The following is a 27,195-nucleotide window of genomic DNA, read 5'->3' as shown; positions in this document are numbered from 1 at the left end:
AGCCGCGCTCCTCGGCTGTCCTGCACAGGGCTTGCTGGCCCAGGCCGCTCCGGCTACTGGCACGGGGTGCGTTCCCCAGCCTCCAGCCCTCCCCCAGCCCATAGGGAGGAGAAACCCACTCAGATGCAGAAACTCAGGCTATAAAAGCGCCCTCCCCTTGGAGGCACGAAGGACTCTGCTGTCGGAGGAGGAGGTGGCCCGGGGAGAGCTTGCAATGCTGGCAGGACAGAGCAGCAGGCTGCCGCAGTACTTGGTGGTGGTGGCTGTGACCTGGGGCGCCAGCATCTTCCACTCGCCGACCCAGGGTCTGCAAAGGTAGCAGTCGTACACGTCACTCGCGGGCTGAAACGCGCTGGGTCTTGCTGTCTCCTGTCATCTCTTAGTGCTTTGGCCAGTGCTGAGGACTGAGGATTCTCCTCCTGTAACACTTGCCTTCAGAGCAGCTAGAAAATACCTTTCCTTTTCCTTTTCTCGCTAGCACCTCTGGTCTCCCTTGCTTCTCTTCCCCTCTCCCTTTGAGCACTGCATAGCTTAGCAGCATCTCTGCTTCAAAAAAGAAAAAGCAACGAGGCCAAGGTGAAGCACTTCCCTCGCAATCCAGAAGAGCTGAGCCCCAGGCTGGGCTCTGCTCGGCTAAACCTGCTTGCGATGGCTCTGTGCCGCCGGAGCCGTATAACCCCCTCCCCCCGCGGGCAGCAGGTATCTGCTGCGGCAGGAACCACCTCTCCCTCGGGATCCTTCCCGGGCTATGTTCAGGAGGACGAGGCTGCCGTGTCTACCCGCAGCCTCCCAGGGCCGGCACCGGCTTCTCCATCCTTGGCCGCGTCCGGAGCCGTCGGTGCCGGCTGGGCAGCGCTGCTCCAGGCTGCGTCCCCCGGCGGCAGCGCTGGCCCTGGCAGGATGGCGGCACCGGAGGCTGGCGTGGCGAGCGAGGCCGGCGTGGGAGCGAGGCCGGCGTGGGAGCGAGGCCGGCGCAGGGCTGGCCGCGGGGAGCAGGGGGGCTCGGGCTGCGGCGGGGAGCTGCTGCCATCTAGAGCCACGCGGCTGGATTTCCCGCGGCGGGACGGCGCGGGCAGCGAGGGGGTCTCCGCGCGGCAGCCCCACGGCCCTCTCCTCGCTCGCCCGCCAGGATCGCGCTGAGGAGGATGCCCTCCATCCGCCAGATGCTGCAGGAGATGGGCGTGAAGGTGGCGGACGTCTTCCCCGAGCTGAGGCAGAGCCACCACCGCGGGGCGGCCGGCCCGCGAAACGGCACGGCTCCCACCGTCCTCACCAACTACCTGGACGTGAGTGTCCCCCGGCCGAGGGGCTCAGCCCTGGTGCCCCCAGCAATGCTGCTGTGGGGCAGACGAGGTTCCTCCCCGGCAGCCCCACGCAGGTGCAGACCCAGGAGCATCCCCTGGGCAGCAGGGATGCTCCAGCGCCCGGTGCTGCCCACGCGCCCACCCCTCAGCAGCGCTCCCCGCACGGTGCCTCCTCCAGACCCAGTACTTCGGCGAGATCAGCATTGGCACCCCAGCGCAGACCTTCAAGGTGGTCTTCGATACGGGCTCGGCCAACCTGTGGGTGCCGTCCCACAAGTGCTCACCCCTGTACAGCGCCTGCGGTGAGTGTCGGGCTGCGCCGTGAGCGCCCTCAGTCCCGGGAACGGGGCTGGGGTGAGAAACGCCGTCCAGCCTCGGCCCCGCGGGTCCCTTCGTCTCTGCAGGGCTGCTCGGCACGGGCCGGCGCTGTTAAGCTTCCTGCAGCTGGGTCTCCCTGATGCCGGGACACTCGTCCCGCGTGGCTGGGGGAGCAGGGGCCGCCAGCCGGGGCCACCTTCCTTGCCTCCTGTTTGATGCACGTCCTCCCCTTCGCAGTTTCCCACAGCCGCTACGACTCTTCCAAATCGTGCACATACGTAGCGAACGGCACGGCGTTCGCGATCCGCTATGGGACGGGGAGCGTCAAAGGTTTCCTCAGCCAGGACATCGTCATGGTGAGTGCCGGCCCTGGATTGCAGAGCCGGAGCCACCGAGGGTTAGGAGAGATACCCACCTGCACGGCTCTGCTCCCACCTACAAGCAGGAGAGTTACCCAGAGTGGGGGGCTCTGCTGGGGATTTGCCCCCAAGCTCCCTGCGAAGATGTTCAGGCTCTTCCCCTCCCCAGGTATCGGATATCCCCATCATCCAGGTCTTCGCTGAGGCCACGGTGCTGCCTGCCTTCCCCTTCATCTTCGCCAGGTTTGACGGGGTGCTGGGCATGGGCTACCCCAGCCAGGCCATCGACGGCATCACCCCTGTCTTCGACCGGATCCTCTCCCAGCAGATCCTCAAGGAGGATGTGTTTTCCGTCTACTACAGCCGGTGGGTCTCGCGGGGAGCAGGCGCCTGGGCTGGGGAGGGTATTTGTCGTGCCAGGTGTGGGTGCTGCAGACACCGGTGCTGAGTTTGCACCTCAGCCGCGTTGCAGGGGGAGCAGAGGTGGGGTGAGGGCACGGCCATCATGCACGTGGAAGGTGCCTGGAGGAGCAGTGCAAGAGATGGAGCTGAGTGGATGCTCATCTGAAGCTGCCTGGCAAATCGTGCAAAGTCTCTAGCTTTGCTAGCACTGCTGGAGCATCCCAGCTGGGAGCGAATTCAGCATTCCCGTAAAAGGCGAAATATATAAATAAAAGAAAAATCATCCATGGGACGAAGCCACAGAGTCATCCAGGTGCTGCGTGGGTCTGCAGCTGCCTCCGCTCACAGGTTCACGGTGCATCTCTCTCTTTGCAGAGCTTCCAAGTAAGAAGATGAAAACACAAGCACTCTCGAGACAGCACCCTACTAACAACCCCCTGTGCACCTGGCGCCGGCGGGAGGCTGCGCCGGTTCGGACGAGCTCCAGCCCGAGACCCGCTGCCCCCTGCCCGCCCAGGCGCGGGGAGCCCACGCGGAGCGGCTCGGGGACTGCGGCACGGCGCAGCCCTTCCTCCTGGCGCCTTCCCCACCTCCGGGCACTAACTCCGCGTCTCGTCCACTCCGCCTCGCGCCTTGCCGGCCTCGGGGATGGGGGCTGCGGGGGAAACCACACTGTGCTTTGCCTCCCAGGAACTCCCCTCTGAAACTCGGCGGGGAAATAATCCTCGGAGGAAGCGACCCAGCCTACTACACCGGGGACTTCCACTACCTGAGCGTCAGCAAGAGCGGATACTGGCAGATCAGCATGAAGGGGTGAGACAGGGAGGGGGCCGCCTGGGTGCTGTGCGACCCAGTCCCACCTGTGCCCCCCGGGCATGCCACAGCGGGCTGGGGGCACGGACTGGGGGCTGGGGGTCCGCAGAGGCTGGCGCTCGGGAGGGAGGGAGGGACCTTCGCGCTGCGGCTGCTCCCGGGGAGCCGCGGTACCCGGCGGGGAGCGCGGACCCTTTAGTCCTGCAGAAGTAGTGCGAGGCGCTGAAACAGTTCTGCTTTGTGTTTTTTAAGGCACGTGATTAAGCTTAGCTTTCGCGTTTGAGAAGCTTTGCAGGGAGCATTCCCGGTGCCCTGGAGACACCGGGATCGGCATTGGCTGGTATTCCCCCGGCTGGCCGGGCAGAGCCGCCGAAGATGGGGCTCCTGGCACGGCATGGCCCTCCGGGAGCCCAGCTGTGCTGCCCTGCCGCCCCTCTTCCCTCCCGCCACAGGGTGTCCGTAGGGGCCGAAATCTTATTCTGCAAAGAAGGCTGCTCAGTGGCTATCGACACGGGAGCGTCCTACATCACCGGCCCGGCCGGCCCCGTGTCCGTGCTGATGAAAGCCATCGGGGCGGCCGAAATGGCCGAGGGAGAGGTGAGCGAGCCCGTGTCCCTGCCGCGCTCCTCCTTCCCGGCTGCCCCCACCCGCGCCCCGCAGATGTGGCTCAGCTCTGTCTCCTTCCTCCTGCAGTTCGTTGTCGACTGTGACAAAGTCCCGCAGCTGCCCAACATCTCCTTCCACCTGGGGGGGAAGGCCTACGGGCTCAGCGGCTCAGCCTACGTCCTCCGGGTAAGCGGGCGTCCCGCCGCGGACCTCCTTGCGCGGCTGCAGCGCGCCCCAGCACGATGCTTCTCCTTCCCAAAGCCCTCCCGATCTGCAGTGGTGTCTGGACAAGCCCAGCTTTACTGGGTGCTTTCAGGGAGATTTGGGATGGGTGGAAAAGCGCTGAGAGAAGCAGGGCTCCTGCCTCCCAGAGAGAGGGAGGTCGGGGCCAAGCAGAAGGCATTTCTCTGGGAAGAGCGACCCTTTGGCGGTCACTCGGCGGGAGCGGGGACCTCCCACCGGCCCCGCGGTCACCCCGCGGGTCTCCTCCTCTCTCTTCGCAGCAGTCCCAGTACGGGGAGGACATCTGCGTCGTGGCCTTCGCGGGCCTGGACATCCCGCCCCCGGCCGGCCCTCTCTGGATCCTGGGAGCCAGCTTCATCGGGCACTACTACACCAAGTTCGACCGGCGCAACAACCGCATCGGCTTTGCCACGGCCCTCTGACGGCGAGGGGGTACGGGGCGGAGGGAGGCAGCCGGCTCGGAGGCGAGAGGACCGCCGAGAAGGAGCATTTTGAAGTGCGAACGAGAACGGCGTTGCCTTAAAATGCAGCCGCCTCCTCTCTGTACTGAAGCAAAGCCTCTCCCGCTCCCAAAGCCCCGCTCCGCTTTGCGAGAGTCTCTGCTTCCGGGGAGAGCGGAGCCTGAAATGCTTTTTCTACCGAGCACGTTCAGCGTGGAGGTCGAAGCGGCATCACGTGTGTGGAGTGGCAGCTCCGGAGATTTCAGGGTGAGGTGCAATAGTAAAACCAGCGCGTGGAGAAGCCGGCGGTGCTGGCAGGTTGCAGATGTACTGAGGAGTGATGATTTGTCACAGTCCGCGTTACTCTCCGAGTGGGAGAAAAAGTAATCTGGCTGTGTTTAATGACAGTTTGAGCTGGTGTTAACCCTATTCCCCTCCGTGACTTTGCATTAAACAAAACCTCAAAGCAACAGGCTGCTGAATTGATGCTTGTTCTTGCAGAGGAGGGAGAAATGGGACAGACTCTTGAGAGAACTGGGAAACAAGTATTCCTTTATTGGGATTCACTGTCGCAGACACGCTGCTTTTATATTGTTCCTGTACAAAAGTGAGACATGCTCCCAGCTAGTGCCAGTGCCTCTACATGCAGGCAAATTGGGGCTGTTTGGATGATATGATAAACCTCCTTTCCTCTGTGTCCATGCTGCACCCCTCTTTAGAAGATGCAATCAGCCCTAAGAGCTTGATGGCAAATGAGGCTAGAGAAGCTCCCACCCCAGGCTGAGCCATGGTAGCATCATGCCTGCTCCTAGCCCGCCTCAAGGCAAAGGAAAACATCGTCCAGCTCCACTGGTGCTCCGCACCTTGCTCTGAAGCCTGCAGCACGAGCCAGGAGGAGATTAAGCTGAAGCCGTAAAGGATGCTCCCTGGCCGCTCCAGGTGCCTCGGGTTAATCCGCATCCTGCCCTTGCTGGAAGCTGCTGTGCCAGCCCTGCTGCCCTGGGCCCCAGTGCAGACCCCGGGTGAGCATGCAGGGGCAGCCAGGGCAGCAGGGCTGGGCTCTGCCAGCTCGCAAGCAGGGTCCCAGCACCACCCAGACCTGGGAAAGGGAATATTTACGCTTCAGCTCTCTCAGATAGAGACTCTGGGCAGCATTCACACTGAGGAGCGTGTATATACCCCAGGTCAAGTCCCAGTTCAAAGAGCAAGCAAGTGTTTTTGCAGGAGGTGAAGGTTTGCAAGCAGTATCTGTGCCTCAAACTGCTTTCCCCCAGGAGGCAAATGGGGGAGCTGCTCTGCGTGGGCTACCCCTGCTAGTCCTACCCCCAGGCAGGGGGGCCCGGCTGTGCACCTGCTTTATGGCCCTTTGGGGAGGGGAAGGCGCCTGCCTCTCTACTTAAGGGTGGCTGACTTTGCCCCACCAGGAAGGCAGCTCTTGCTGCCCCACTGCCTGGATTTGCTTTCCTTGCCCTGTTGGCTCAAGCTAACAGCCAGTGGTTTGTCTCCGCGCTGCCCGCGTGTGGCGACACGCAGCAGGCAGGCGCGTGCTGGAGCTGGGAGCGCTCGGTCTGGCCGCTGACGTTTCGAGCTATGCGGGAGCGCCGCGGTGGTTCGAGTTACAGCGCGTCTGCTGCTAATCCCAGAGCTCCACCATGCCGAGCAGTTTGCAGCGTGCTCTCGCCTCCAGTTTGACCAGCTCAGGTGACGCTACTGCCATGGTTCACGACCACAGCAGAGCCCTGGGAAACGTGCCTGCAAAGCAAAGCACGTTCAGGCTTCTGGAGCAAGTCACCATCTGAGTGCAATCGCTTTGCAGAAGCTTCTTGCCCTCATTTCTGCCGCCGGTAGCTACTGCTGATGAATTCCCAGTGCTGCCCGAAGCACAGGCTGACACCAGATGACTCGCAGGCTGCAACGGTTTTTTGGGAGCGTGATGCTCCTTTAAGCACAGAAACGGCTGCTGCTGTGTGACCTTTCCAGCCAGGTAGGCATCAGCCTCGGCGCCCGCTCGCAGCCCTGCCTCCCCGTGAGGCACCTCGTCCCCTTCCCTGGCACGCAGAGCGGCAGCGCAGGCTCGCACGGAGAGGATGTGGCCAGGCGGATGTTTGTCCCCGGTGGGAGGGCAGCAGCCTCTGTGGCTGTAGAGCCTAGCTGGAGCATTCGAACCTCGTAATGTCAGCACCCACAACCCCAGGTTTCCAGGGCTGGCACATTCCAGCCACCCGACGGTGGTGTTTCAATCACTGCCTGCAGACACCGATCTGCGGCTCCTGCGGCGGCAGCAAGAACAGGTAGCGGCATGTAGGCGCCGTTGCAAGCGCCGCTTGGGGCCTGGTGGCGGAGGGAAGGGGCCCCAGAGGTCAGCGCATCTCTCGCTTCCATCCAGCGTTTCCTGCGCGCGCTTGCGTACCCACCGCGCGTCTGCTCGCGAGCACAGGAAATCCTCGGGGCTGGGAACCGGCGGCCCCGAAGGCGGCGCGCGCGGGAGGGAGGCCGAGCCGCGGGGGGAGCTCCAGCGAGGGGGCACACGCACGAGGCAGCTTCTGAGCTGCAGCCCGGCCTCTGCGCAACCTTTTGGCTGCATAGACACACTGGCAAGCTTCTGCATTTCCTTCCTACAGCAGGGAAATTCTCTGCTTAAAAATAACTGGGCCTTCTCTGCCTGTTCCTCCACGCTGCAAAGGCTCTGGTCTGGAGAAGACACGAGTGGATCTGAGCTTACAAAAGCACACGGGTGACTTAAGAAAAAAAAACATAATGGCTTCTGGCTATAGCTCTTAGCTGGAAAATGGTCAGAGTGGCCTAAAATAGGATGTTTCTTGGATCCAATTCTATTCCCATTCAGCACAGTCGTGAGCAGTAGGAACAAGAAACGCCTGGGCTGCTGCGGTGCTGTGCTTGGGCCCCTTAAGCCAGCCTATTAACACCTCTAATGGCCTTTGCCAGGGCCATTTCCCGGTTCCTGCTGCGCAGTTCTGGCTGCAAGGCACTGCTAACCTGCAACTGCCCCGTATTAACACTTCTGATCGTTATGGCCAAGCAATTAGGCCACCCTCAGCCCAGCAAAGCGGCCGGAGCAATTATGACCATCTTATTAAAACTGACAGAGCTTGTTCTATATATAGAAACCCAAGGAACTGATTGCTTTATTTTTTCCCCTTCCTTAAACGATTTTCCCCAAGTCTCCACGGTCCATTTAGCTGGTTTCAGCTGCAGCCAGCTGTAAACTTTGGAGGGGGCATTTTTCGCTCCAAGCCATGTGCAGTTCTTATTTCCTCTGATAATGAAGCCAGGCTGGGGGGGTGGGGGGGACTGGCCCAAAGGGCGAGTAATGCTCTGTCTTTAATTATCAGACCTCTCTCCACCCCGCCGGCAAACCCCATCGCTACGGCGTGTGTGAGAAGGCGCCGGGCCTCGGGGCAGGGCCATCTCCGCCGGAGGAGACGCGTCCCTGCCGGAGCCAGGCTCCTGCCAGGCCGCCTCCGGGCGCGACGTCCCGGCCCCGGGGGGGCGCGGGGGGAGCGCGCGCCCGGCGGGGCCTCGGTGCGCGGCGCGGCGGGGCCCGGCGCGCCCGGGGGTCGCTCCGCGGGGCCGGAGCCGACGCGCTCCCCGCCGCGGGGGCCGGTGCGCTGTCCCGCTCTCCCCTTGTCCCCCCCCCCCCCCCCGGGTTGGGGGCCGGTGCGCTGCCCCGCTCCGCTCCTCTTCCCCCCACCCCCATCCCCGGGTCGGGGGCCGGTGCGCTGCACCGTTCCCCGCGGTGCCGGAGCCGAGGCGTTCTCGGGCGCGGGGGCCGGTGCGCTGCCCCGCTCCTCCCTTTCGTGCGGGGGCCGGTGCGCTGCTCCGCTCCACGCCCCCCCCTCGGTGGGGGGCCGGTGCGCTGCCCCGTTGCCCCCTCCCCGCGGTGGGGGGCCGGTGCGCTGCCCCGCTCCTCCGCTTCGTGCGGGGGCCGGTGCGCTGCTCCGCTCCACGCCCCCCCCCTCGGTGGGGGGCCAGTGCGCTGCCCCGTTGCCCCCTCCCCGCGGTGGGGGGCCGGTGCGCTGCCCCGCTCCTCCCTTTCGTGCGGGGGCTGGTGCGCTGCTCCGCTCCACGCCCCCCCCTCGGTGGGGGGCCGGTGCGCTGCCCCGCTGCCCCCCCCGGCGCGGTGGCCGCGGCCCCGCCGCGCTCACAATGCGGGCGGCGGGCGGGCGCGCTGCCGCGGGGGGCGGGCGGGGGGAGGGCCCGTGACTCATGGCTTCGCAGCGGCGGCCGGCTCCTCCCCGCGCCCGCCGGCCCCGCGGCAGCCCCCGGCACATGGGCCGCGGCGCGGGGCGCGCCGAGCTGGGCATGGCCGTGCCGCCCGGCCGCTGCCCCGACTGCCCGGCGGCGGAGGCGCTGCGCGGCGGCGGCGGCGGCGGGGCCCCCGCCGTGCTCCACCTCGGCATTGCGGTGGACGAGGGCGACGTGCTGCCCGGGGCGCTGCGGCTCATGCGGGAGCTGAGACCCGCCTGGGAGACGGCGCGGGTGAAGACCAAGGTACAGCCCGCCGCGGGGGGGGGGGGGGGGGGGGCAGCGCTGGGGAGCCTGCCCGGGGCTCCCGGGCACCGGCCGCTGCATCCCGCCGGCGAGCCCTCCCGCCGGCTGTGGGGCACCCGAGGGGGCTCCGGGGCCCGCTTGGTGGCCGCTGTAGGGCCCACCCGGGGGGGGGTATAAGTCCTGCCTGAGGGGGCTCTAGAGTCCATCCTTGAGGGTGGCTATAGCGTCCACTCTGGGGGACCCTATAGGACCCGTTCTGGGGTGGCAATAAGGTCCACCTGGCAGGGCAGTAGGTCCTGCCTGAGGGCTGCTATAGGACCCATCTTAGGGGGACTACAGAGCCTGCCAAGGAGTGTATAGCATCCTGCCCCCATTCTGGGAGTCTGGCTGGGGCTGATCAGGTATGCGAAGGTCTCCACCCCCAGCAGGCTTTGGAGACCCCTTTGGGGGGGGGGGGATGCTGAATGGTGACTGCGGGTGCAAGCATGTCCCCAGGGTCCCTCAGGGCTGCTGAGGTTGGCGAAGGCAGGAGGGCGGCAGCCTGTGCACTGTGTTCCCCTGGAACTGGCCCTGTTGGTGCTGCACCCCTGTACCCCGTGCTGCACAGTGGGGCTGCCGAGTGCCATCACTGCAGCAGGTAACTGAGTGGGGCTCGCACCTTTGCTGGGACCATTGCTCTGGATGTTCAAGTTGGAATGGGAGCTGGGATTCAGCGCCAGGCTCCCGAGCAGGGCTCAGTTGTCACAGGCTGGCAGGGGTTCGCTGCAGCGGCTGGGAGAGATGGGCTGGCACAGACAGCGGGTCCGCACGGGGCTTGCTAGTGTGGCACTGGCATCCTGACTGTTTCACCCTTCTCTCCTCTGCCTCTGGGTACCACGTCTGGGCTGGAAGCATGAGGCTGATGGGGTTTGTGTCTTTGGGCTCCTGGCAGTGGGCACAGGAGCGGAGAAGCCCCGGAGCTAGATGCGCTCAAATGCATGTACGTGTGTATGTATGTCCTCTAAAGGCACATGCTTCCCGTGTGCCTGGCGTGTCATTAAAAATGTATTAATAGCTAAGTGTAATTAAATACAAGAAGCTGCAGGAAAATATATATGAAAGGGCAGATGGTAATAGACAGGAAGCTCTGAGTTAAGAGTTCCTCAGACTGCAAAGTTTTAAGGGCAGGAAATGTCTTGGGCTCCGTGTTTGTACAGCACCTAGCACAGCAGGGGGGACAGCATGCCTCACCGATTCTGGTAGCATTAGAGACTCATGTTCATAAAAGACCCCAACTTTCTGGTATCCAGGTCCTCTCCAGGCGCTGGAGGGGAGTCAGTGTTCAGCAGCAGCTTGCATGTATGTATATGTTTTTAATAAAAAAAAAATAATAAAAAAAAAAACTTGGGAGTTAGGGAAAAAACTCAAGTTGCATTTCCCTTAACTGCTATTGCAAGAGCTTCTTGGGAAAGGACTGGAGCTGTGCACCGGTTCTCAGCTGGTTCCCATTAGCGTTCCTGTTAGCTTTCCTCCACTCCCTGGAGCGGCGCCCAGTTCACACCACCTAGCTGCACGGTGTCAGTGCACAGCTGCTTGGTGTGACTGTACCAGGCTGCGCTCATGGCATGTAAAAATCTCCCAGGGATTGGGGCAGGGTGCAAAAGGCAGGGAAAAAGGGTCTGTATGCCCCCTCCACCTGCCCTCCAGTCACTGCGATGTTCAGCCCCTGGTGGGAGAAGATGCTTTTGCTCTAGGTTATGCCCCTTTCCAGGGCTCTGGCTCCTCATCCCTTAGACTCTATCCCTGGGCAGAAGCATCTCTGCACAGAAAAGACACAGGCGTTTGTCGGTGAGTCAGCCAGCCGCACTATCGGAGAAGCACGCACTCCTCCATTGCTCATCCCGTGATAAGAAGAGCAGCAGGGACGTGGAGCCAAGCCGCTGCGAGGACTGCGGCGTGGCGGAGGGCCCTGCTCTGCCTTCCAGGACTTGTATAGTCCAACTTTGGCAACCTGGTGCCCTGCTGAGATAGTCCCCTGGCTGCCCTCCGGGGAGGTGTGCTGGAGCCCCCCGTGCCGCGAAGCGGAGGTGGGAGTGCCTGCGTGGGCCGGGTGCGTGTCTGCGCGCAGGGGAGGCAGCAAGCGTGGCAGCGTGCCGCGGGGCTGCGCCGGGGACAGCTCTGCGGGAGCCGGAGGAGGAGGGGAGCTGTGACGGGCCCACGGTGTGTGTCTGACCCACAGAGCCCACAGCAAGCCCCGCTGCCTTGGCCGTGGTGCAGCACCACGGGGCAGAGCCGCTTCTCTTCCCTGCCTTTGCGCAGCGCTCGGGTCTCTCCCCTCGTTTAATTGCTGCAAGGCTCCTTGATTTCCTTGTGCCTTGTGCAGAGCTGCACTTGCTTCCTCCCCACTGTTGTAGTGCAGCAACACCAGGGGAGGACTGGGACCTTCAGTGCATGAGATCCACAAGGAACAACTCTGGGCATCTCCTGAGCATCTGTGCTTGTTGCTGGGAGCTGGAGGAGCTGCCGTCTCCAAACCAAGAGAGCCTATGCGTGCATGCACTGACAAACAACGTGCAAGTCTCCAAAATTAATGGCATGGTGTTCAAGGGGGATAAGGCTCTGTAATCCCATTAAACCCTCTGGAAAGGGCTCATTGGGCTGTTGAGGAACAAAACAAAGCAGCGTGAGGACTCAGCATCTGAGGCAGAGCTGAGCATCTCAGCGTGGAGCCATCCCTGCTCACCTGCAGCTGACGGCACCGCTGCGGGCAGCTCGCAGAGGGGATTGACTCAGGGCTGCCGCTTCTTTCACCCTGATGGGCCGTGGCAGCTTTTGTCTGCCAGATTTCTGCTCTCTTGGGTCTGGCAGGACAAGGAGAGGGGAGAGCGAAGCATGGCAGAAACCCAAGTTATCTGACACAGGAGGAGTCGCTTCAGTTTGCGCAGCTCCAGGTGAGACAGCAGCAGCCTCGTGCAAGCCCGAGGGGCCGGCGCCCACGGCTGGGCTGCAGCCCCGGCCGCTGCCCGCCCCGAGAGCCAGCACCACGCAGCTGCGCAGCGAGGGGCATTTGTGCCGTGTAACTTTAGGTGTCTAATTCCAGTGCTTTGAGATTCCCTCTGGAGGCTACATAGGGAGCCCTATATATAGGCCTATATAGGAGTGTGAGTTGCTGAGTGAGTTGTCTAAAATTAGACGGCGTGCGTTCCACCCCGAGCACCCGTAGCACGAGCCGTCGCTCCCCTCCCGCTCCGTCTTGCGGAACTGAAAGGGGGGAAGAAGCAACGTGAGCGGAGGAGGCTCCGCGGGGCACGGCGATGCCCGGCCGCGGCCCTCGGCCGGCCCCGTCTCGCGCGGGACCCGCGGCGGGCTCAGCGGCGCTGCCGAGCATCCCGCCCGCGGCTGGGCAGGGGTCTCCCGCGCGCCCCGCTGGGCGACGGGAGCCCAGATCTCGCAGCACGCTGGAGGCGATCGCGGCCGCCCCATGCCGTGCGTGGGGCAGGGAGGGGACCGCGGCCCGGGCTCCCCCGGCGCGGGAGGCGATGCCGGCCGCGGGCGCTCCATGTGCGTGGGCAGCCGGCCAAGCCAGGGCGGCGCGAGAACAGAACTCGCTTTCCATCTGTGAGGAGCCATCAGAGCAGTGACAAGAGACGTCCCCAGCAGCGACGTCTCTGCCTATCAGTGACTCCCGCGCAGCCCAGCCCCGCGGGGAGGATCAGGAGGAGGAGATGGGCTGGTGGTGTTTGCTCTGCCTTGTTTACCGGGGTTTGTTTTGCGCCAAGTGAATTGCACTGATTTTTGGGACCGATTCCCAGGGCGGCTCGGACGCCAAGTGTGCGTGCAGTACCTCTAGCTATTCCTGAGCTCCCAGGTGAAAAACAGTGGTAGATTTCCACCCCAACCATGCTGGGCTTTGCCAAGCTCAGGCTTCACCTGTGTGGCCCCGTGCGGAGCCCAGGTTTGCAGGTGAACCTCGAGGCCTCCCAAACTCACCCGCCACAGGCGCTTCCCCCAGCTGCTGTGGGTGCTGCAGCTTCGTGCTCGCGCAAGCCTCTCCTGTAGCTGCACCTCAAGCCTGTTGCACGGGAGGCTCTGCCTGGGAAAAAACGGGACTGAAGTGTTTGGGTTATTCACCCGCTGCCTGTTATCGCCCTGGGCAGCCGTTTGCACCGCAGGGAAGCCTCATGCCCAGCTGCGCGGCAGGGACGTAAAGGTATCGGTAGTGACCTGGAGGAAAAATCTTTGAACAGGGTCCCGTGTGCCCGCTGGAACGCGGATCACAGCACCTCTCCACCTGCGGGGCCCCGAGCGTTAACACGGGCTCGGGGGACTTGGGGCAGCCTTTGCCCCATGCCCGGTGACCGCACCACCATCCCACCCCCTCCACACACACACACTCGTCTTCTCCTCCAGCTTTTCACCGATGGCATCACCAACAAGCTGGTGGCCTGCTACACGGACGAGGGCATGGCAGACGCGGTGCTGGTGCGCGTCTATGGCAGGAAGACGGAGCTTTTCGTGGACCGGGAGACGGAGCTGAAAAACTTCCAGGTGCTGCAAGCCCACGGCTGTGCCCCCGACCTCTACTGCGCCTTCCAGAACGGCCTGTGCTACGAGTTCATGCCGGGCATCGCCCTGGGACCGGACCACGTGCGGGACCCCTGCATATTCAGGTGGGGGGCCTGGGGGGAGGGGAGCGCTGCCGTGGGTCGGAGACGTGAGAGGGGAGACGGTGCGTCTCGAGGGCGGGATGAGGGGTTTGTCTGTGTTTCTGGGCTGCTCTCATCCTCCCTGCAATTGCTCCAACTACTTTTGGGGCACTTTTATCTCGGTTTCTCTGGTATCGTTTGCATACACAAGTCTGGATGGGTGCTGAGGGATAAACAGGCTAAATTCCCAGGTGATGCCGAGGTTGCAGCAGGTTTTTTGCTGTGTTTTGCTGAATGAAGAGATTGCACAAGAATGTCAACTTTTATCTAAATTTGCCCTGGAAAGGTGAATGCTGTTGTTGACCGAAGCAGTACCCTGAAAATTTTCAAAGATATGCAGCTAAAAATGCTACAGAGAGAAGTTTTAGCTGTCTTGACCCTGAATTTTTAAACACTGCTTTGGAGGAGCCTCTTTTGAGAGGTCTCAAACCTATTTTTAAGGGGTGCTGCTTTTGGGGGTCTTGGCGCCCGGCCACCTCTCACCTGCACTTCTGTGGCCTGTTGCAGGCTGGTGGCCCAGGAGATGGCCCGGGTGCACGCCATCCATGCCAACGGCAGCATCCCCAAGCCCATCCTGTGGCAGAAACTGCACAAATACCTCGCCCTCGTGAAGATGGATCTCAGCCCAAAGGTATCCAACCCCAGGTAAAGGCAGAGGGATCCCAAAGAGCCAGGCTCTCGCTTGGGCATCCACTGCCCACCCATCTCTAAGTCTTGCTCGTACGGGCTTGGGGGAGACAGCCCTGGTTCCCAGGTAAAGCCTTTCCTGAAATCTGAGGTTTGCTAGCAGGAGATTTTGGGAGAGTGTCTGTGCTGGGACCAGCCACATGGCTACTTTTGGATCTGGATCCGTCAGCAAGCAATCATCTGGATCAGCCCCTGTGAGCAGAGGAGGTCTGCGGGATGGAGGCCTGCATTTTAAGCCAGAGCTAGAATAAGGTGAAGCTCAGCCCTTCTCGTGGTGGGGATCTGAGCAGCAAAATTCAGCTAATCTTGGTGGAGGGGACGCTACAAATCCGCTATGGATTGGAGCAGGCTGTCCCCATTTCAAGTCAGTTCATTCCCTTTTTGGGCAGCTGAGGCCTCGCCGGGAGCTCAGGTTCATGTCAGGTGAGTGACTGTGTCAGCCCAAGCCAGGACATGTTGGAAGGATGCGGGCAGCCCCAACAGGTGGTGGAGGTGAATGGACTTGAGGGCAAGCAAATGATTAACCTTGTTCCCTGAACGGCTGCGGCAGGATCCAGGGCTTTTCTTAGTACTCGCCATACTGCAGGCAGACTTCACCCAAGTCTGCCCCTTACATCCAGACAATTAGGTAATCATTAACGAATGCTTTTCTTGGAATTGAAACTTTGGAGGTTTTTAAAAGTGTGTGTAACCATGGGGAGTCCAAAAAAGCTCCCGTTGCCCTGGGGTTGCTTGGATGCTTCACTGGCGAGTGCTGGGAGGCTCCTTGTGCTGGTTTGGGGAAGCTCGGGGGATGGATGTGGGGCTAAGTGAGCAGAAAGGCAGGGCTGATGCACCGCGCCGGCTGCCACGGTGCCATGCAGCGTGTCCGAGGAGGCGCTGGGCACCCCACGCTCAGCCTGGTTTCCCCACCATGAACTGCCTTGCTAGAGCTGCTTTGTGTTACTGCTCAGTTTGTTTATAAAACGTGTTGAGGGAAGCAGGGGGGAACTATTTCCCTCTGCCTCCACAAGAGGTTTCTTGTGAGCAGCAGTGCTTCCACCCCTTTCTTCTTCCCCAGCCTCCACCTGGACATGCCCAGCCTGGAAGTACTTGAGCATGAGCTGGCCTGGATGAAGGAAACTCTCTCCCAGCTGGGGTCCCCCGTGGTGCTTTGCCACAACGACCTGCTCTGCAAGAACATCATCTACAATGGCACTGAAGGTTGGTGGTGGTGGCTTTGCATCCCCATAGGAGTGGGTCTGCCCCCCAAGCAGCATCCTGGCACATGAGTCTGCCAGCCTCACTGAGGACTGCAGGCTTTGTCCCCAGCACCTGTAACAGCTCTTGCTTTGGCTTCCGCAGAGCACGTGCGGTTCATAGACTACGAGTACACCGGCTACAACTACCAGGCTTTTGACATCGGGAATCACTTCAACGAATTTGCAGGTGAGTTGGACTCTCCTTCGTGGCACCAAAGGCAACCCCCAGCTTGCAACTGCTCTCCCATGGTCTTCCTGTCCTCAGGGAAGGGAGGGTGCAGAACCTCAATCCTGCCATAGGAAATGGAGGCAGCTTCTCCCAGGGCTGTGCTTGGTTAGAGCAATGTGCCGGGGAGGGTCTTTTCTCTCTTTGATCCCTGTTTTATCAGCAGCAAGAGGCCTGAGTGTTGCTAAGATGTGGTATCTGGAAGAGCCCAACTCTCTTTAGTCGTGATGCAAGGGCTGGGTAGGTTGGCTCAAATCAGAGGGTCGATCCTCCAAATTCCCAAGCCTGGACCTGCAATGATTTTACTCCACTGGTCATGTGTGGGGAGAGCCCCTTGGTCACATTGCTCTGCCCTGGAGAAATCGTCCCCTTCCCTTCTCCTCTTCCTCCTGGCCATTGGTAACGATGGACTCTCCTCGCAGGCGTGAAGGAGGTGGACTACCGCCTCTACCCCAGCAAGGAGATCCAGCTGCAGTGGCTGCGCTCCTACCTGCAGGCCTACAAGCAGCTGACCCAGGAGGACCAAGGAGGCAGAGGAGCAGTTGTGTCTGAGAAGGAGCTGGAGGCTCTCTACGTGCAAGTGAACAAGTTTGCTTTAGTGAGTGCCAAAGGTGGGGAGGAGGCAGCTGGAGAGTGATGCTTGTGTGGAGGTGGCCCTCCTTGGAGGGTAAAGGGGTCAAGAGCTTGTTTGGTGGTTTGGAGATGCTGCAATTCTCTACCACATGCATCAGCTCGAGGGTTGTGTCCAGCAATGAAGTGGGGTTGTCAAGTTGGGCTGCCTCTAACAAAGACTGGCCTCAGGATGGATTTCTTCTGCTGAGCAGGGGGCTCCTTGCTGCGCTTGAGCTGGCGAGGAGGAGGAGACGGTGAAGCCGTGAGCACAGCCACTAGGGGTTGGGTGTTTCAGGATGAGGGCAGGAGGCTGCTCCAAAAAGCCTGGCTTCATGTCAGGGGCACTGAGCCCCTGGGCGAGGTCAAAGATAGCCCTGGCCTCCAGCCATCTGACCAAGGTTTCCAATGGACACACTGTCCCTGATGGCTGTAACCTTGGCCATCCCTTCCTGAGAGCCAAATAGACTGTGTGCAGCCAAATGTGAGGGAAATCCTCTTTGGTAAAGCAAAAGCCAGGAGTAGAAGGAGCCAGTGGCTGCCTGTGCTCTGCCCTCCGCCGTTCCCCAAAGAGCTGTTTGCTGAGGTTCCCATGCAGCAGGGATCGCTCCCACCAGCGCTCGATCCCCTCCCGGGCTCAGGAGGGACACGTGGGACAGTGCTCCAGCCCAGCCCAGCTGCAAATGCCGAGGCTGGTGCCACGAGCATGTTGTGCAGCTGTACAGCACCCGCCTGCTGGGATCCCTCGCCCTGGCTGGGACCAGCCTCCGGAGCATATAAAAATGCACGTTCGGGCCAGGCTCCCGGCTGGCTGGGACTCAGCGTCCTTTCAGCACAGCCACGGGAGGTCTGGGACCTGGCCGGGAGAGAGACAAGTGACCTTCCCGCAGGCAGGGGCGCCTCGTGCCAGTTTCTGATCTGTATTTTGTCTCTTGCAGGCATCCCATTTCCTCTGGGCATGCTGGGGCCTGATCCAAGATAAATACTCTACCATAGACTTTAACTTCTTAAGGTGAGTGAGCCCTGTGCTGCGGGAGCCAGGGCTGGAGGGGAAGGGGCAGTGCTGCGGGCTGAGCCCCTTCCCTGGCCAAAGCAGGCTTGTTCAGCCCCGAGGAAGCGGCACATGCATGTCCATAGTACCCAGCAGGGCAATGGCAAACGACAGCAATTGCTCGCATGCCATCTCATATTGCTTTCGATCAGAAGCTCCTGGAAAAGTGACAGCCAGCTCTGCCCGGGTCCCATGGCATTTGCTCCCAAGCAAATGGATTGCAGTGGTCCCTCCTTGCTGGAGGGATGCTCTGTGCTCAGGAGACTTGAAGCTGGGGCAGGAGCAAGTGTCTCACGTCCGTCCCTTTCTCTCGGCAGATATGCAAAGCTAAGATTTAAACAGTACTTCAAGATGAAGCCGGTAGTCACAGCCCTACAGATTTCCAAATAGCATCTCCGGCCCGTGAGACCCTGAGCTATTTTGTCCTTGCTGCGTCCACAGCCCTCGCCTCCCCCTTGCCCTTCCCCGCCCCAGCCGGGGCTGAGGGCAGATCCCGATGGTGGGAAGGGGGAAGAGGATCTCTGACCCAGCCACCGATTAAAGGAGACCCTGGACATACCTGAGATTGGACCATGAGACGCTAAGGAGGACCACAGCCTCAGCGAGGCCCCTGCCTACGCCAGGAAGCCTTACCATCGCCTTAAGGCCGAGCCCGGGTGCCTGGCGGGTCCACGCGGCGCTGGCACTACCGCTGCTCGCCTGGCACCCGGTTTGCTCCCTCGGTGCCGTCCCCGAGGGGGGACGCGGATGCCCCCCGCCGCCGCTCGGCAGCCCTGACCGCCGTGGCCAGCGCTGCCCGGTTGCTTTAGCTGCCTGACGCACACGCTGTGCCCATCTCGCCTTCACAGCCCCCTTCGCTCGGCCCCGGGACCCTCCTGGGCTCTCAGCCCTTCCCGGGGTCCGTCTCGCTTCAGGCCGTCGTGGGGCCCTCTCGAAAGCGGGGCTGGTGCCACTGCAGCCCGCCTCGCGAAGGGCTGTGTCCCGGCGAGGCAGCAGTGGCCGTGCCGCTTGCCGAGGGCCGGGGCCGGCGAGCGTCTGCTGGCAGGTGCTGGGCGCCTGCTCCCGCTGCAATACACTCATCCCGTGGCGCTGTCTGTTTTTCTCTGAGGCCGTAGTCTCTTTTCGCCGCTACCCCTCTCTCCGGTCTTGGCTTTGCTCGCAGCATCCTGCATCATCCAACGCAGGGGCAGCAGCCGGCCCCCAGCCCCGACGCCGGGGTCTCGGCCCCTGCCCAGCCTCCCCTTTCGCCCCCAAATAGAGAGAGTCCTGCCCCCCTCCGGGCCGTCTTTCCTCTGCTCAGTGCTGTGCCTGCAGGATCGGCAGGGCTCGAGGGCACCGGGCTGGGTGCGAGCCCAGCTCTTCCCTTCGATCCTTGCCCTGGGGCTGCAGCAGAGCCCAGGAAACTCTCGTGCCTCTTTTGGACGGGAGTTAAAGGGGACGAAGCCACCCTGCCCTGTGAAGTGGGCGCAGCTTTGCCCCTGGCTGCCGGGCGGCAGCTCTTCCCCAGCGCCGCAGGCTCGGCGGGGCTGGACCGGGCGTCGCTGAGCACTGCCCAGCTCATGACAGCTGTTGCGGGTCGGGTTGGTGGGTGAGACCAGCTGAAGCCTTGGGGAGCAGAGCCTTGCTCTGCCGCCTGCCCCGGCTGCAGTGGGGCTGGGGACCAGGCCACGTCCCCTCTCCCAGGGGGCAGAAACCCACCCCAGCAAGCGACGGCCCTTCTGTTGCACCTGGTGTTTGGGTGCAAAATAAAAGCTGCTGGTAGCTGGATGTTAGGGGACAGCGAGTCCGTGGCCAGTGTTGCAGGAGTTTGCAGGCGAAGGGACGGCCGCGGGGGGCACCCGGCCCCTCTCCCTCGCGCGGGTCGGCTGCGGGGGAGGCTGGAGCAGGAGCAGAGGGGCTGGCGGATGCCTCTCCCCAGGACGCAGCTCCTCGCACCGCGGGCTGCCCGTGTCCCCTCGCACACCTCCGAGCCCCTGACCTGCGCGTGAGCGATGCGGGGGTGGCGGCGTGGGCTGGGGACGGCGCGCAGCGCTCGCCTGCCTCTTCCCCCCCCCCCCAGCAGAGCAGGCAACAGCAACCGGCCGGGAAAAGGGGGAATTTAGCCAAGCCAGCGGGATCCGGCCCCCTGCGTGGCTACATTGGAGGGAGGCAGAGCCTTTAGGAGGGGGCCGTGCTGGAAGGAGGGCAGGGAAGGGGGGGGGACAGCAGCCCGCGTCCGCGCCCTGCACGCCTGGCGCCGCAGCCCAGGCACCCGCCGCCGGAGGAGCCCGCGGCCGAGGCTGGCGGAGGCGAGCGCGGGTCTCTGCTCCAAAAAGTCGTTTTATTGCGCCAAGGGGGCGGGAGGGGAGACAGTTGTAAACAAGTATGTGAAATATACAGGTTAAGTTACTCCTCGTCTTATTAACAAAATAAAGCTCTATCTATATTTACAGTCTTTTTTAAAAAAAAAAAAAAAGAAAAAAAAAAAAAAAAAAACGAGAACAAGAGTTGCATGTTAGCCGGGCACGGTGGCGGAGGGCGGCCGAGTGCAGCCCCCCTCGGCAGCACGGCTCATCCCGCTCCCGGAGCCGCCGGCCCGGCATCCCTTCCCTGGGGACCGCGGCCCGGCTCCGCGAGAGCAGCACGGGAGGGGGAATAAATAAAGCTCTGAAGGAGGGGAAGGGAGACGAGCCCTTTGCGGGGGGGCGAGGAGGCAGCGGGCTCCCTCGGCCTGCGGGGCACAGCCTGGATTTGTCCTTTCCTCTCCAACCTGGGGCCTAATGCTTTGCTTTCGGTATTTTTTTTCTCTCTCTCTTTTTTACCCTCCTATTCGCAAGGGCAGAGCATGCAGATCAGCTGCAATGCCCCAGATCTCCGGCTCGCCCCTCGCTGCCGGCCCGGCTGGCCGCAGCACGCGCCTGGCGGGGCCGTTGCGATGCCTCCCACGTCGCCGGCAAAAAAAGCCCAGCAGCGCCGAGGCTCGAGGCCTCCCCAAACCGCCGGGCGCAGCGAGGCCGCGGCCGTGCCTGTGCCCGGCTGGTGCCACAAGGCGGTGCACGGGCTCCGCGCTGGCTCCGCGCCGGCTCCGCGCCGGCCGCGGGGCTGGGCTCTGAAGGGAGCAAGGTCTGGTTTGGCTTTTTTCATAATTTCCTTTTTTTCTCTTTTTTTTCCTTCTTTTTTTTTTAATTGCTGCTATTTTGCTCTTCCTCTGTGTTTTTTTTTTTTTTTTTTTTTTTTTGCAATGCAGGTCACAGGTGGAGCCTGCAGCTTGCGGAGCCGGGGCGCGAGCGGGAGGGACGCCCGGGGATGGATGGGGCGAGGGGGGACGGCTCAGGCACCCGCTGCTCAGGCACCCGCTTTATTTACAGAGTGGGCCAGAGGCGTCAGAAGCGAGGAGGCCTTCGAGGAGCCCTTGGCTCGTGCTCCGGCTGGTCGAGAGCTAAAATCGGCTCTACGGAAGGAGCGGGAAAAGCCGCGGGGGGGGTGGAGAGGGCTGCGGGCGGACCGGACGGGTGCTGCGCGGATGCGGCACTGGTGCCCGCGCCCCGGCGGTCCCCGGCCCGCGCCCCGGCGGCACGGCTCACCTCTGCCTGCCGGCTCGCCGCGGCCCCGCCGCAGCCGGGTCCCCGCACGGCGGCGGAGGGGAGGACCGGCGCCGGCGCGCGCCGCTCTGCCTCGCTTAGCCCGGACGCGGGACGCGAGCGCGAGCCGGGGGCTGCGCTGGGCTGCACCGAGCTCTGCCCGGCGGGAGCCCGCTGCTGCCCGCTCCAGCCGCGCAGCCCTCAGTCCGTCAGCACCACCAGCTCGCCGTCGCTCTTGTCCTCGCCCTCCGAGTCCTCCTCCTCGCTGTAGCGGTACGCCTCGCCGTCCGCCACCGAGTGCCCGTCCTCGCCGTCCCCGTCCTTGAGGCTGCGCGTGTTGACGATGACGGGCATGTTGGGGTCCGCGGCGCGGGGCAGGTAGTGCTCCACGAGCGGCGGCGCCAGCTGCACGCCCACCGCCCGCGGGTACAGCACGTCCGAGGCGGCGGCGGCGGCGGGCAGCTGGCTGCCCGGGGGCCTGCGGGACAGGGGAACGCAGTCACCGGCCGGCCCCCCCCCCCGCCGCCGGGGACGCCCGCCTGGAGCGCCGCGCGGGCGCCCCAGCCCGCGCGGACCCAAGGAAGGGGCGCGTTACCCTATCAAGTAGCCCTGCCTGGCGTCCTGCCGCCGGTTCCTCATCAGCGCCTTGTACTCGCCCACGCGGAGCCGCTTCCCCTCCACGATGCACGTGCGCTTGGGCCGCGGCTTGTACTTGTAGTCGGGGTATTTCTCCAGGTGCTGCCGGCTCAGCCGGGCCTGCTCCTCGTAGTACGGCTGCTTCTCCTGGTTCGTCATGGACTTCCACCGGGAGCCTGCGCGGAGAGCGCCCGCGGGGCACGCTCACCTCCTGCCGCCGCTTGCCCCCGGGCCGCCTGCTGCAGCGCAGCCCGGCGCTGCCCCCGGGCCCCCAACATCCCCCCGCACGAGGGGGATTAATGCACGCGCAATTAGCTACGCAAACGGCGGCCGAATTTGCATGCAGCCGGGAGGCCCCGCGGCCTCGACCGGCCCGGGAGACGCGCTGCGGTCCCAGGCGCCACGGGGCGCCCAGGCGGGACCCCGCACCGCAGCTAGCAGCACCTTCCCGCGGGGCCGGGAGCGGGTCGCTCCCCGACCTTCCCGGGTCACCTCTCCGGCCAGGGCTGTCGCTTCTGTGCCCTCTCCAAGGTATGGGAGCAGGTGCTGCAGCTAAAATAGCCCGTGCCGCCATGTGACTCGCATTCCCCCGGCGGTGACCTTCATCGCCATCCCCGCCAGCACCCGCCGCAGGGCGCAGCGCAGCGCGTGCCGGCCCGCGCCGCCGGGGCTCGCAGCCGGCTGGGCAGGCGCTCTGCGTCCTCCGAGCGTGGCCCAGCTCCCCCCACCCCGAGGGAGTGCCGGCTCCAGCGCCCGCACCACGAGAAAGCCATCGCTCCTGGCATCCCCGGGAAACTGAGGCACGCGAACAGCCACCCGCAGCGCCTGGGCTGCCTCCTCCCCCCATGCATTTGACCACTCGCCCTCGTGCTGGCTCAGACCCAGATTTTTGGGAGCTGCTCCTCGTGCAGGCAGAGCACACAGGAGCTGAAACTCCCCAGCCCGGGCTAGTGTCGCCTCTGGACCGCTCGTGCACAGGTATCACCTGCTAAACTTGCATTCCTTGAGCAGAAACCAGCTCAGGCTCCCCAGGCAAGAATCGTGCTAGCTATTTAAAGCTGTAGACACCTACGATGAGAGCAACCAGCACACCACAGAGCGCCTGCTCCTGGATGCCCCAGCCCTGTCGGCTGCAAGATGGAAACGGCACAGATCCTGCCAGCACGATTCAAGGGGAAGTGTTCTGTTTCTTCTTTAAAATGCTGAAATGAGTCTGAGGCTGAACAAGGCGTGTCTGCCAGAGGGAACCCACCGAACCCCTGCATTGTGCCCCTGTACGCTTGTTCCCAGTCCTCTGGACAGGCTTTTTGGAGACCATGCTGCCCTCTTTTAACAGCTAGAGGGGTTGTGCGAGGCCAGGGTGCAATGGCTGTGCTATGTACAACCACAGCCGAGGCGAAGGGCTGGTGGGACAGAGCTGTTGCAGAATCACCATCCTCAGAAGGGTGCAAGACACAGCCACATGGGGCCCGTGGTCTTACAGACACTCAAAAGAGCTGAAAACCTGCATCACACCAGGCCGATGGGAACAGAGCGGCTGAAGATCAGCTGAGCACAGAGGGGATGTGAGGTTCAGGGCAGCCAAGAGCAGGGTCCTACAGATGCAAGGCTTTGGTAGGTTTACGTGAGATGATGACAAGAAAACTCAAGGCCTGAACTTCCAAGAGAGGAGGAAGGAGCATCCTCATAGGGAGAGTATGCTTTGGAGGATGGTGAGCCCAGCTTCTGGTTCAAATCCTGTCTCCTAGGGGGAAAGTCTGCTCTCCCATTAAAGCAGTGCTGGGCTCTGCACCCCGACTGGGAGGTTATTGGCCAGAGAAGGAATCTGCCCTGAAAGCCTTCTGGCTGAGGCTTTGCTGAGTGAGCTGGAGATGGTACTCAAGCCTTGTTTGTGCAAGGGGCCACATGCTCCGAATCCTGCTGATGCCCCAGGGCAGAAGAGTGCCTTATGCTTTTTAGAAGATGCCTTCTTCTGTCTAGTTCCCTGTCCTCCATATAACTCAAGCTGGGAGTCAAACTGAGCTCTGGCCTCATGTCTGGGAGGCTCAGGATCATCTCGAAGAAGGGAGCCAAACTGAGCTCTGGCCTCATGTCTGGGAGGCTCAGGATCATCTCGAAGAAGAGTGGGAGCAGCAAGGAAGGTGGGGCCAGCTGAGTGGAGTAGACCATGCACTGCTATGGGACAACTTACCTAGGATCTTGCTAATGCTGGAGTTGTGCATGTCTGGGAAGGCCTGCAAAATCTTCCGTCTCTCGTCCTTCGCCCACACCATGAAAGCATTCATGGGCCGCTTTATGTGGTTGTTGTTTCTGGACTCAGGGAAGTGCCGTGAGCCTGCAAAGGGGAGAGTGAGAAAGGCTGAGACCAAGGATGAAATGCAGAAACCAACAGGAAGGAGCAAACAGCAGCTCCCAATGCAGAGTGAGAACTTTAAACTTGCAGCAAAGTCATGCACTGTGCTAGGCTCTTCCCATAGACCTTCAAATGCTGCATGGGCAAAACTCAGAGAGAAACACCCAAGCATTTGCTAACTTCAGGAGCATGCATGTTAGCATCCCCAAAGGGCTATTTTAGGGCCAACAAATCTGTTGATTTTCATAAATTTGGAGTTCTTAGATCCTTTAGGAAAAGAAATTGGCTTCAGCTAGGGAGCCATGGGGTCTCAGCTGCTGAAAATAGAGCTTTTGTGGCCTTGTATTAGATATTCACAGACCAAGAGACAACTTTGAGTAGACGTTAAGAAATGCAGGTTGTGGATTACATTGTGGTGCTCTTAGCTTCTCTTGTGCTCAGGCCCTGTGCTGTCCTTACCATCCATCTCACAGGTTAACAAGGCCTCGTCCAGCCTGTGGGCAGGGGTCTCCTCCATCCTCTCTTTTCCTGGGGAAGAATCGATCCCAATGTGGTCCTGAAAGAGAGCAGAGGGGCATCTACTGCCAGGCAGGGGCAGGTCAGAGCTGGGGTGCCTGAGCAGATGCTAAGAGGGGAACCTTCCCATTGATAGAGACCCTGAGTGTGGCCACTACTGGGGGGGTAAGGTGAGATAAATCACAACCGTACAGCAGGTTTTGCTCACCTTTCGGTAGGGGTTACTCAGTGACCCCTCTATGGCCCCGCTGTGGCCGTGCAGCAGCTGCCGTGCATCCTGGATTGCTTTGGTGATAGCATCGCCTTCGCCCAGGAACCCTGGTGACAAACCAGCATGGTGCCTTTGTCAGCATCAGCACCTCCAAAACCTCCCCAGAGCACCCAGTCCCACCCCAGCAATCACAACAGGAGCTGCTTGGCCCTTTGGGGTGACACAGAGCAGCAAGGTGGCTTCTGTCCACTAAGGATACCCCCAGGTAGCAGAGATGTCTCCTGTCTAAGGGAGGTGGAACCGGCCAGAAGAGGAATCGGCCCTGGAGCTGGCAGCCAGGGGAGTATCCATCAATGAAGGTGTGTTAGGGTACCCACCCAAAGGCAGGTTGGAAGGGCTCGTCTGTAGGTCCCTCGCGGTCCCATGACTAGGAGTGAGGGATTGGCAGCTGTTCAGCTTCAAGCTGGGTGAACTGGAGGCACTGGGGAGGTCAGAGCCTTTGGGTTTGGCCGTCAGGTTCAGCGGCTGCGAGGTTTCCTGCAGAGGAGAGAAGGGAGGGTGAAGCACAAGCACGCAGGACCCTGGCTTCTGGCGCAGGGGGGCAGTTTGGGACTGTACCTGCATCTGGAGGTGGCCCGAGCCACTGGCCCTCTTCAGCGTAGGAGGAGGGGGGCTGTGCAGCAGCTGCACGGGGTAATCCACTGCAGGGAGGAGAACGGGAGAGCCGTTGTGGGAGACCGCAGGGCTCGGGCAGCCCAGCCCTCAGCCCCAGGCCCTGGGAACCTGTCTCACCTGGCTTGCAAGGGATAGGCTGGATGGGCAGAGCTAACTGGGAGTCGGGAGTCACGGGGAGAGGCTGGTGGCTGGGGGTGAAGGCAGGAATCATGACATAGGGCATGTTGACCTGCTGGAGGGAAGACAGGAGAGAAGCAGAGAGACCGGATAACTGTTGAGGGACGTGGCAGGGTGTGCACCCCCTTGCCTGGCCCAGACGCGAGCCAGGCGCACAGGCTGCAGCTGCCCGGTGCTGGGGGTGTCCCAGGGAGGCGGCCCCCACCTGTACCTGGATCTGCTGCTGCAGCAGGTTGATTTTGTGCTGCTGCTGGATGAGCTGCTGTTGCTGCTTTGCGATCTGGCGGAAGGGGAGACAAAGGAGCTAAGTAGCAGTAACAGCACCGTGAAGCAGGGCACCTGCTCTGCTGGGGGGCTCACAAGCGGCTCCCAGGGACCCTGCTGGGGCTACGGGCCAGTACAAGTGGCCTGGCACCGGCTCAGCAGGGACCACCGCTCTGCAGAGACTCCCAACGGTTACGGGCAAGCTCTGCTTGGTGAGTTCGGCTCGTGCCCCAGGGGCACATCTGAGCCACATCTGAGCCACCTCGAGAAGCAGAGGGAGAGAGAAACAAGGGCTGGAGGGATGATGCTTCACCCCACACCCCGACATGTGCCTGGGGACATCATCTTTGCATATAGTGTCACAGGGGCTGCTGCATAGAAAAAAAATGGATGTTCAAGAGCAAAGGAGAGAAGAACTGGGGAAAGACCCGGTGTGGTTTAATTATTTTAGAGAGCAATTCCCATTGCCTGGGACAGCCCCACCTGTACACACAGAAAGGGGCTAGACAGCTATGACTTGGAGACTCTTGGTACCACGGAGCAAAACGGGAAGTCTTTGGGATGGGCAAGGGAGAGTACAGAAAAGGGAAAGGTTTCCGGAGTGGCTGAGGAAGTCTGGGCGTGCCTGATACCAAAGCCACCCTCCCACCATTTCCAGGGGGCCTCTGTGCTCTTGCACCAGCAACCAGCAGCACTGCCTGCCAAAGGGATCCACCAAAGGGTGGATGGTCCTGACACCCAGCTCCCCCCGAGCAGGCTGCCCACAGGGATGGGCTACAGTGGTGGGGAAGGCAGCGGGCACCCACCTGCTCTTGCTGCTGCCGTGCCAGCTCCATCTGCTGCTGCTGCTTCTCAAAGAGCATTGCTGCCATGTTCTTCTGCTCCGAGTGGGCTGTCAGGAGCTGGTCCCGGAGTGTGGACAGCTGGTTGATCATAACGAGTAACTGGAGCTCTTTCTCTGCCAGGCTCTCCTGGGTTCCTGGGCCAAGGAAGCAGCCAAGCAGCTACTGGTCAGGGGCTCATGAGTGGGCGAACACCGTCCCGACTGCAGGAGGGTGCTTGTGGGTGATGCATCGCCAAGGGAGTGCTAACTTGAGAGCAGGATGTGAAGGCCCTGACGAGCTCAGGGAAGGGCTGGTGAACCTTCCTGCTTCAGCAGTCTGGGCAGTCACAGGCAAGTCCTTGCAAACTTATCAGTGATAACCCCCCAATGTCAAATTAAATGAATGTTTTGTTAAAATCCTACACATTTTGATTAAATATGCAAAATTACAGCCACATTTCCCCTCCTGCTAGCCCGGGAAACA

General features: G+C 61.9%; 3 protein-coding genes across 7 annotated transcripts in view; 2 read left to right on the top strand and 1 right to left on the bottom strand.

Annotated features, from left to right (window-relative positions):
* Positions 1-214: 214 nt before the first annotated feature.
* REN (renin) lies at positions 215-4,467 on the top strand. Its single transcript, XM_062594812.1, has 10 exons — positions 215-315; positions 1,130-1,286; positions 1,483-1,606; positions 1,860-1,978; positions 2,151-2,347; positions 2,759-2,767; positions 3,074-3,196; positions 3,649-3,793; positions 3,890-3,988; positions 4,306-4,467. The coding sequence occupies exons 1-10, from the start codon at positions 215-217 to the stop codon at positions 4,465-4,467; spliced, it is 1,236 nt and encodes a 411-aa protein (XP_062450796.1).
* A 4,308-nt stretch (positions 4,468-8,775) lies between these two features.
* Positions 8,776-19,906, top strand: ETNK2 (ethanolamine kinase 2). The gene is made up of 8 exons (XM_062595030.1): positions 8,776-8,997; positions 13,387-13,646; positions 14,190-14,327; positions 15,430-15,572; positions 15,714-15,797; positions 16,259-16,434; positions 17,384-17,457; positions 17,814-19,906. Exons 1-8 carry the CDS (start codon positions 8,776-8,778, stop codon positions 17,884-17,886), a joined length of 1,170 nt encoding a protein of 389 aa, XP_062451014.1. The 3' UTR covers positions 17,887-19,906.
* The window catches only part of SOX13 (SRY-box transcription factor 13), a 24,923-nt gene continuing 17,530 nt past the window's right edge, over positions 19,803-27,195 (bottom strand). For 3 of the 5 annotated variants that reach the window (XM_062595026.1, XM_062595025.1, XM_062595027.1), the window contains exons 5-14: positions 26,695-26,867; positions 25,836-25,904; positions 25,565-25,679; positions 25,391-25,473; positions 25,150-25,309; positions 24,770-24,879; positions 24,505-24,601; positions 23,884-24,027; positions 21,652-21,868; positions 19,803-21,534 (exon numbers count right to left, since the gene is read on the bottom strand). In XM_062595026.1, coding sequence (XP_062451010.1) covers positions 21,258-21,534; positions 21,652-21,868; positions 23,884-24,027; positions 24,505-24,601; positions 24,770-24,879; positions 25,150-25,309; positions 25,391-25,473; positions 25,565-25,679; positions 25,836-25,904; positions 26,695-26,867 — 1,445 coding nt within the window. In that variant the 3' untranslated portion in view covers positions 19,803-21,257. The remainder of the gene's footprint in view (positions 21,535-21,651; positions 21,869-23,883; positions 24,028-24,504; positions 24,602-24,769; positions 24,880-25,149; positions 25,310-25,390; positions 25,474-25,564; positions 25,680-25,835; positions 25,905-26,694; positions 26,868-27,195) is intronic. The other 2 variants (XM_062595029.1, XM_062595028.1) reach the window with 2 other exon arrangements.

This window comes from Rhea pennata, chromosome 25 (genome assembly GCF_028389875.1).
Source record: "Rhea pennata isolate bPtePen1 chromosome 25, bPtePen1.pri, whole genome shotgun sequence".
NCBI lineage: Eukaryota > Metazoa > Chordata > Aves > Rheiformes > Rheidae > Rhea > Rhea pennata.
Note: the sequence above shows the minus strand (reverse complement) of the source record. Positions and strands in the feature narration are given on the sequence as shown.

What these genes read in the sequence shown, in the direction of transcription:
- REN (XM_062594812.1), top strand. Translation starts at nt 215, where the DNA reads ATGCTGGCAGGACAGAGCAGCAGGCTGCCGCAGTACTTGGTGGTGGTG. An exon ending in TCCTCACCAACTACCTGGAC is followed by an intron (nt 1,287 to 1,482) that starts GTGAGTGTCCCC and finishes TGCCTCCTCCAG; the next exon opens with ACCCAGTACTTCGGCGAGAT. An exon ending in TCAGCCAGGACATCGTCATG is followed by an intron (nt 1,979 to 2,150) that starts GTGAGTGCCGGC and finishes TCCCCTCCCCAG; the next exon opens with GTATCGGATATCCCCATCAT.
- ETNK2 (XM_062595030.1), top strand. Translation starts at nt 8,776, where the DNA reads ATGGGCCGCGGCGCGGGGCGCGCCGAGCTGGGCATGGCCGTGCCGCCC. An exon ending in CATCTACAATGGCACTGAAG is followed by an intron (nt 15,573 to 15,713) that starts GTTGGTGGTGGT and finishes TGGCTTCCGCAG; the next exon opens with AGCACGTGCGGTTCATAGAC. An exon ending in AAGTGAACAAGTTTGCTTTA is followed by an intron (nt 16,435 to 17,383) that starts GTGAGTGCCAAA and finishes TGTCTCTTGCAG; the next exon opens with GCATCCCATTTCCTCTGGGC.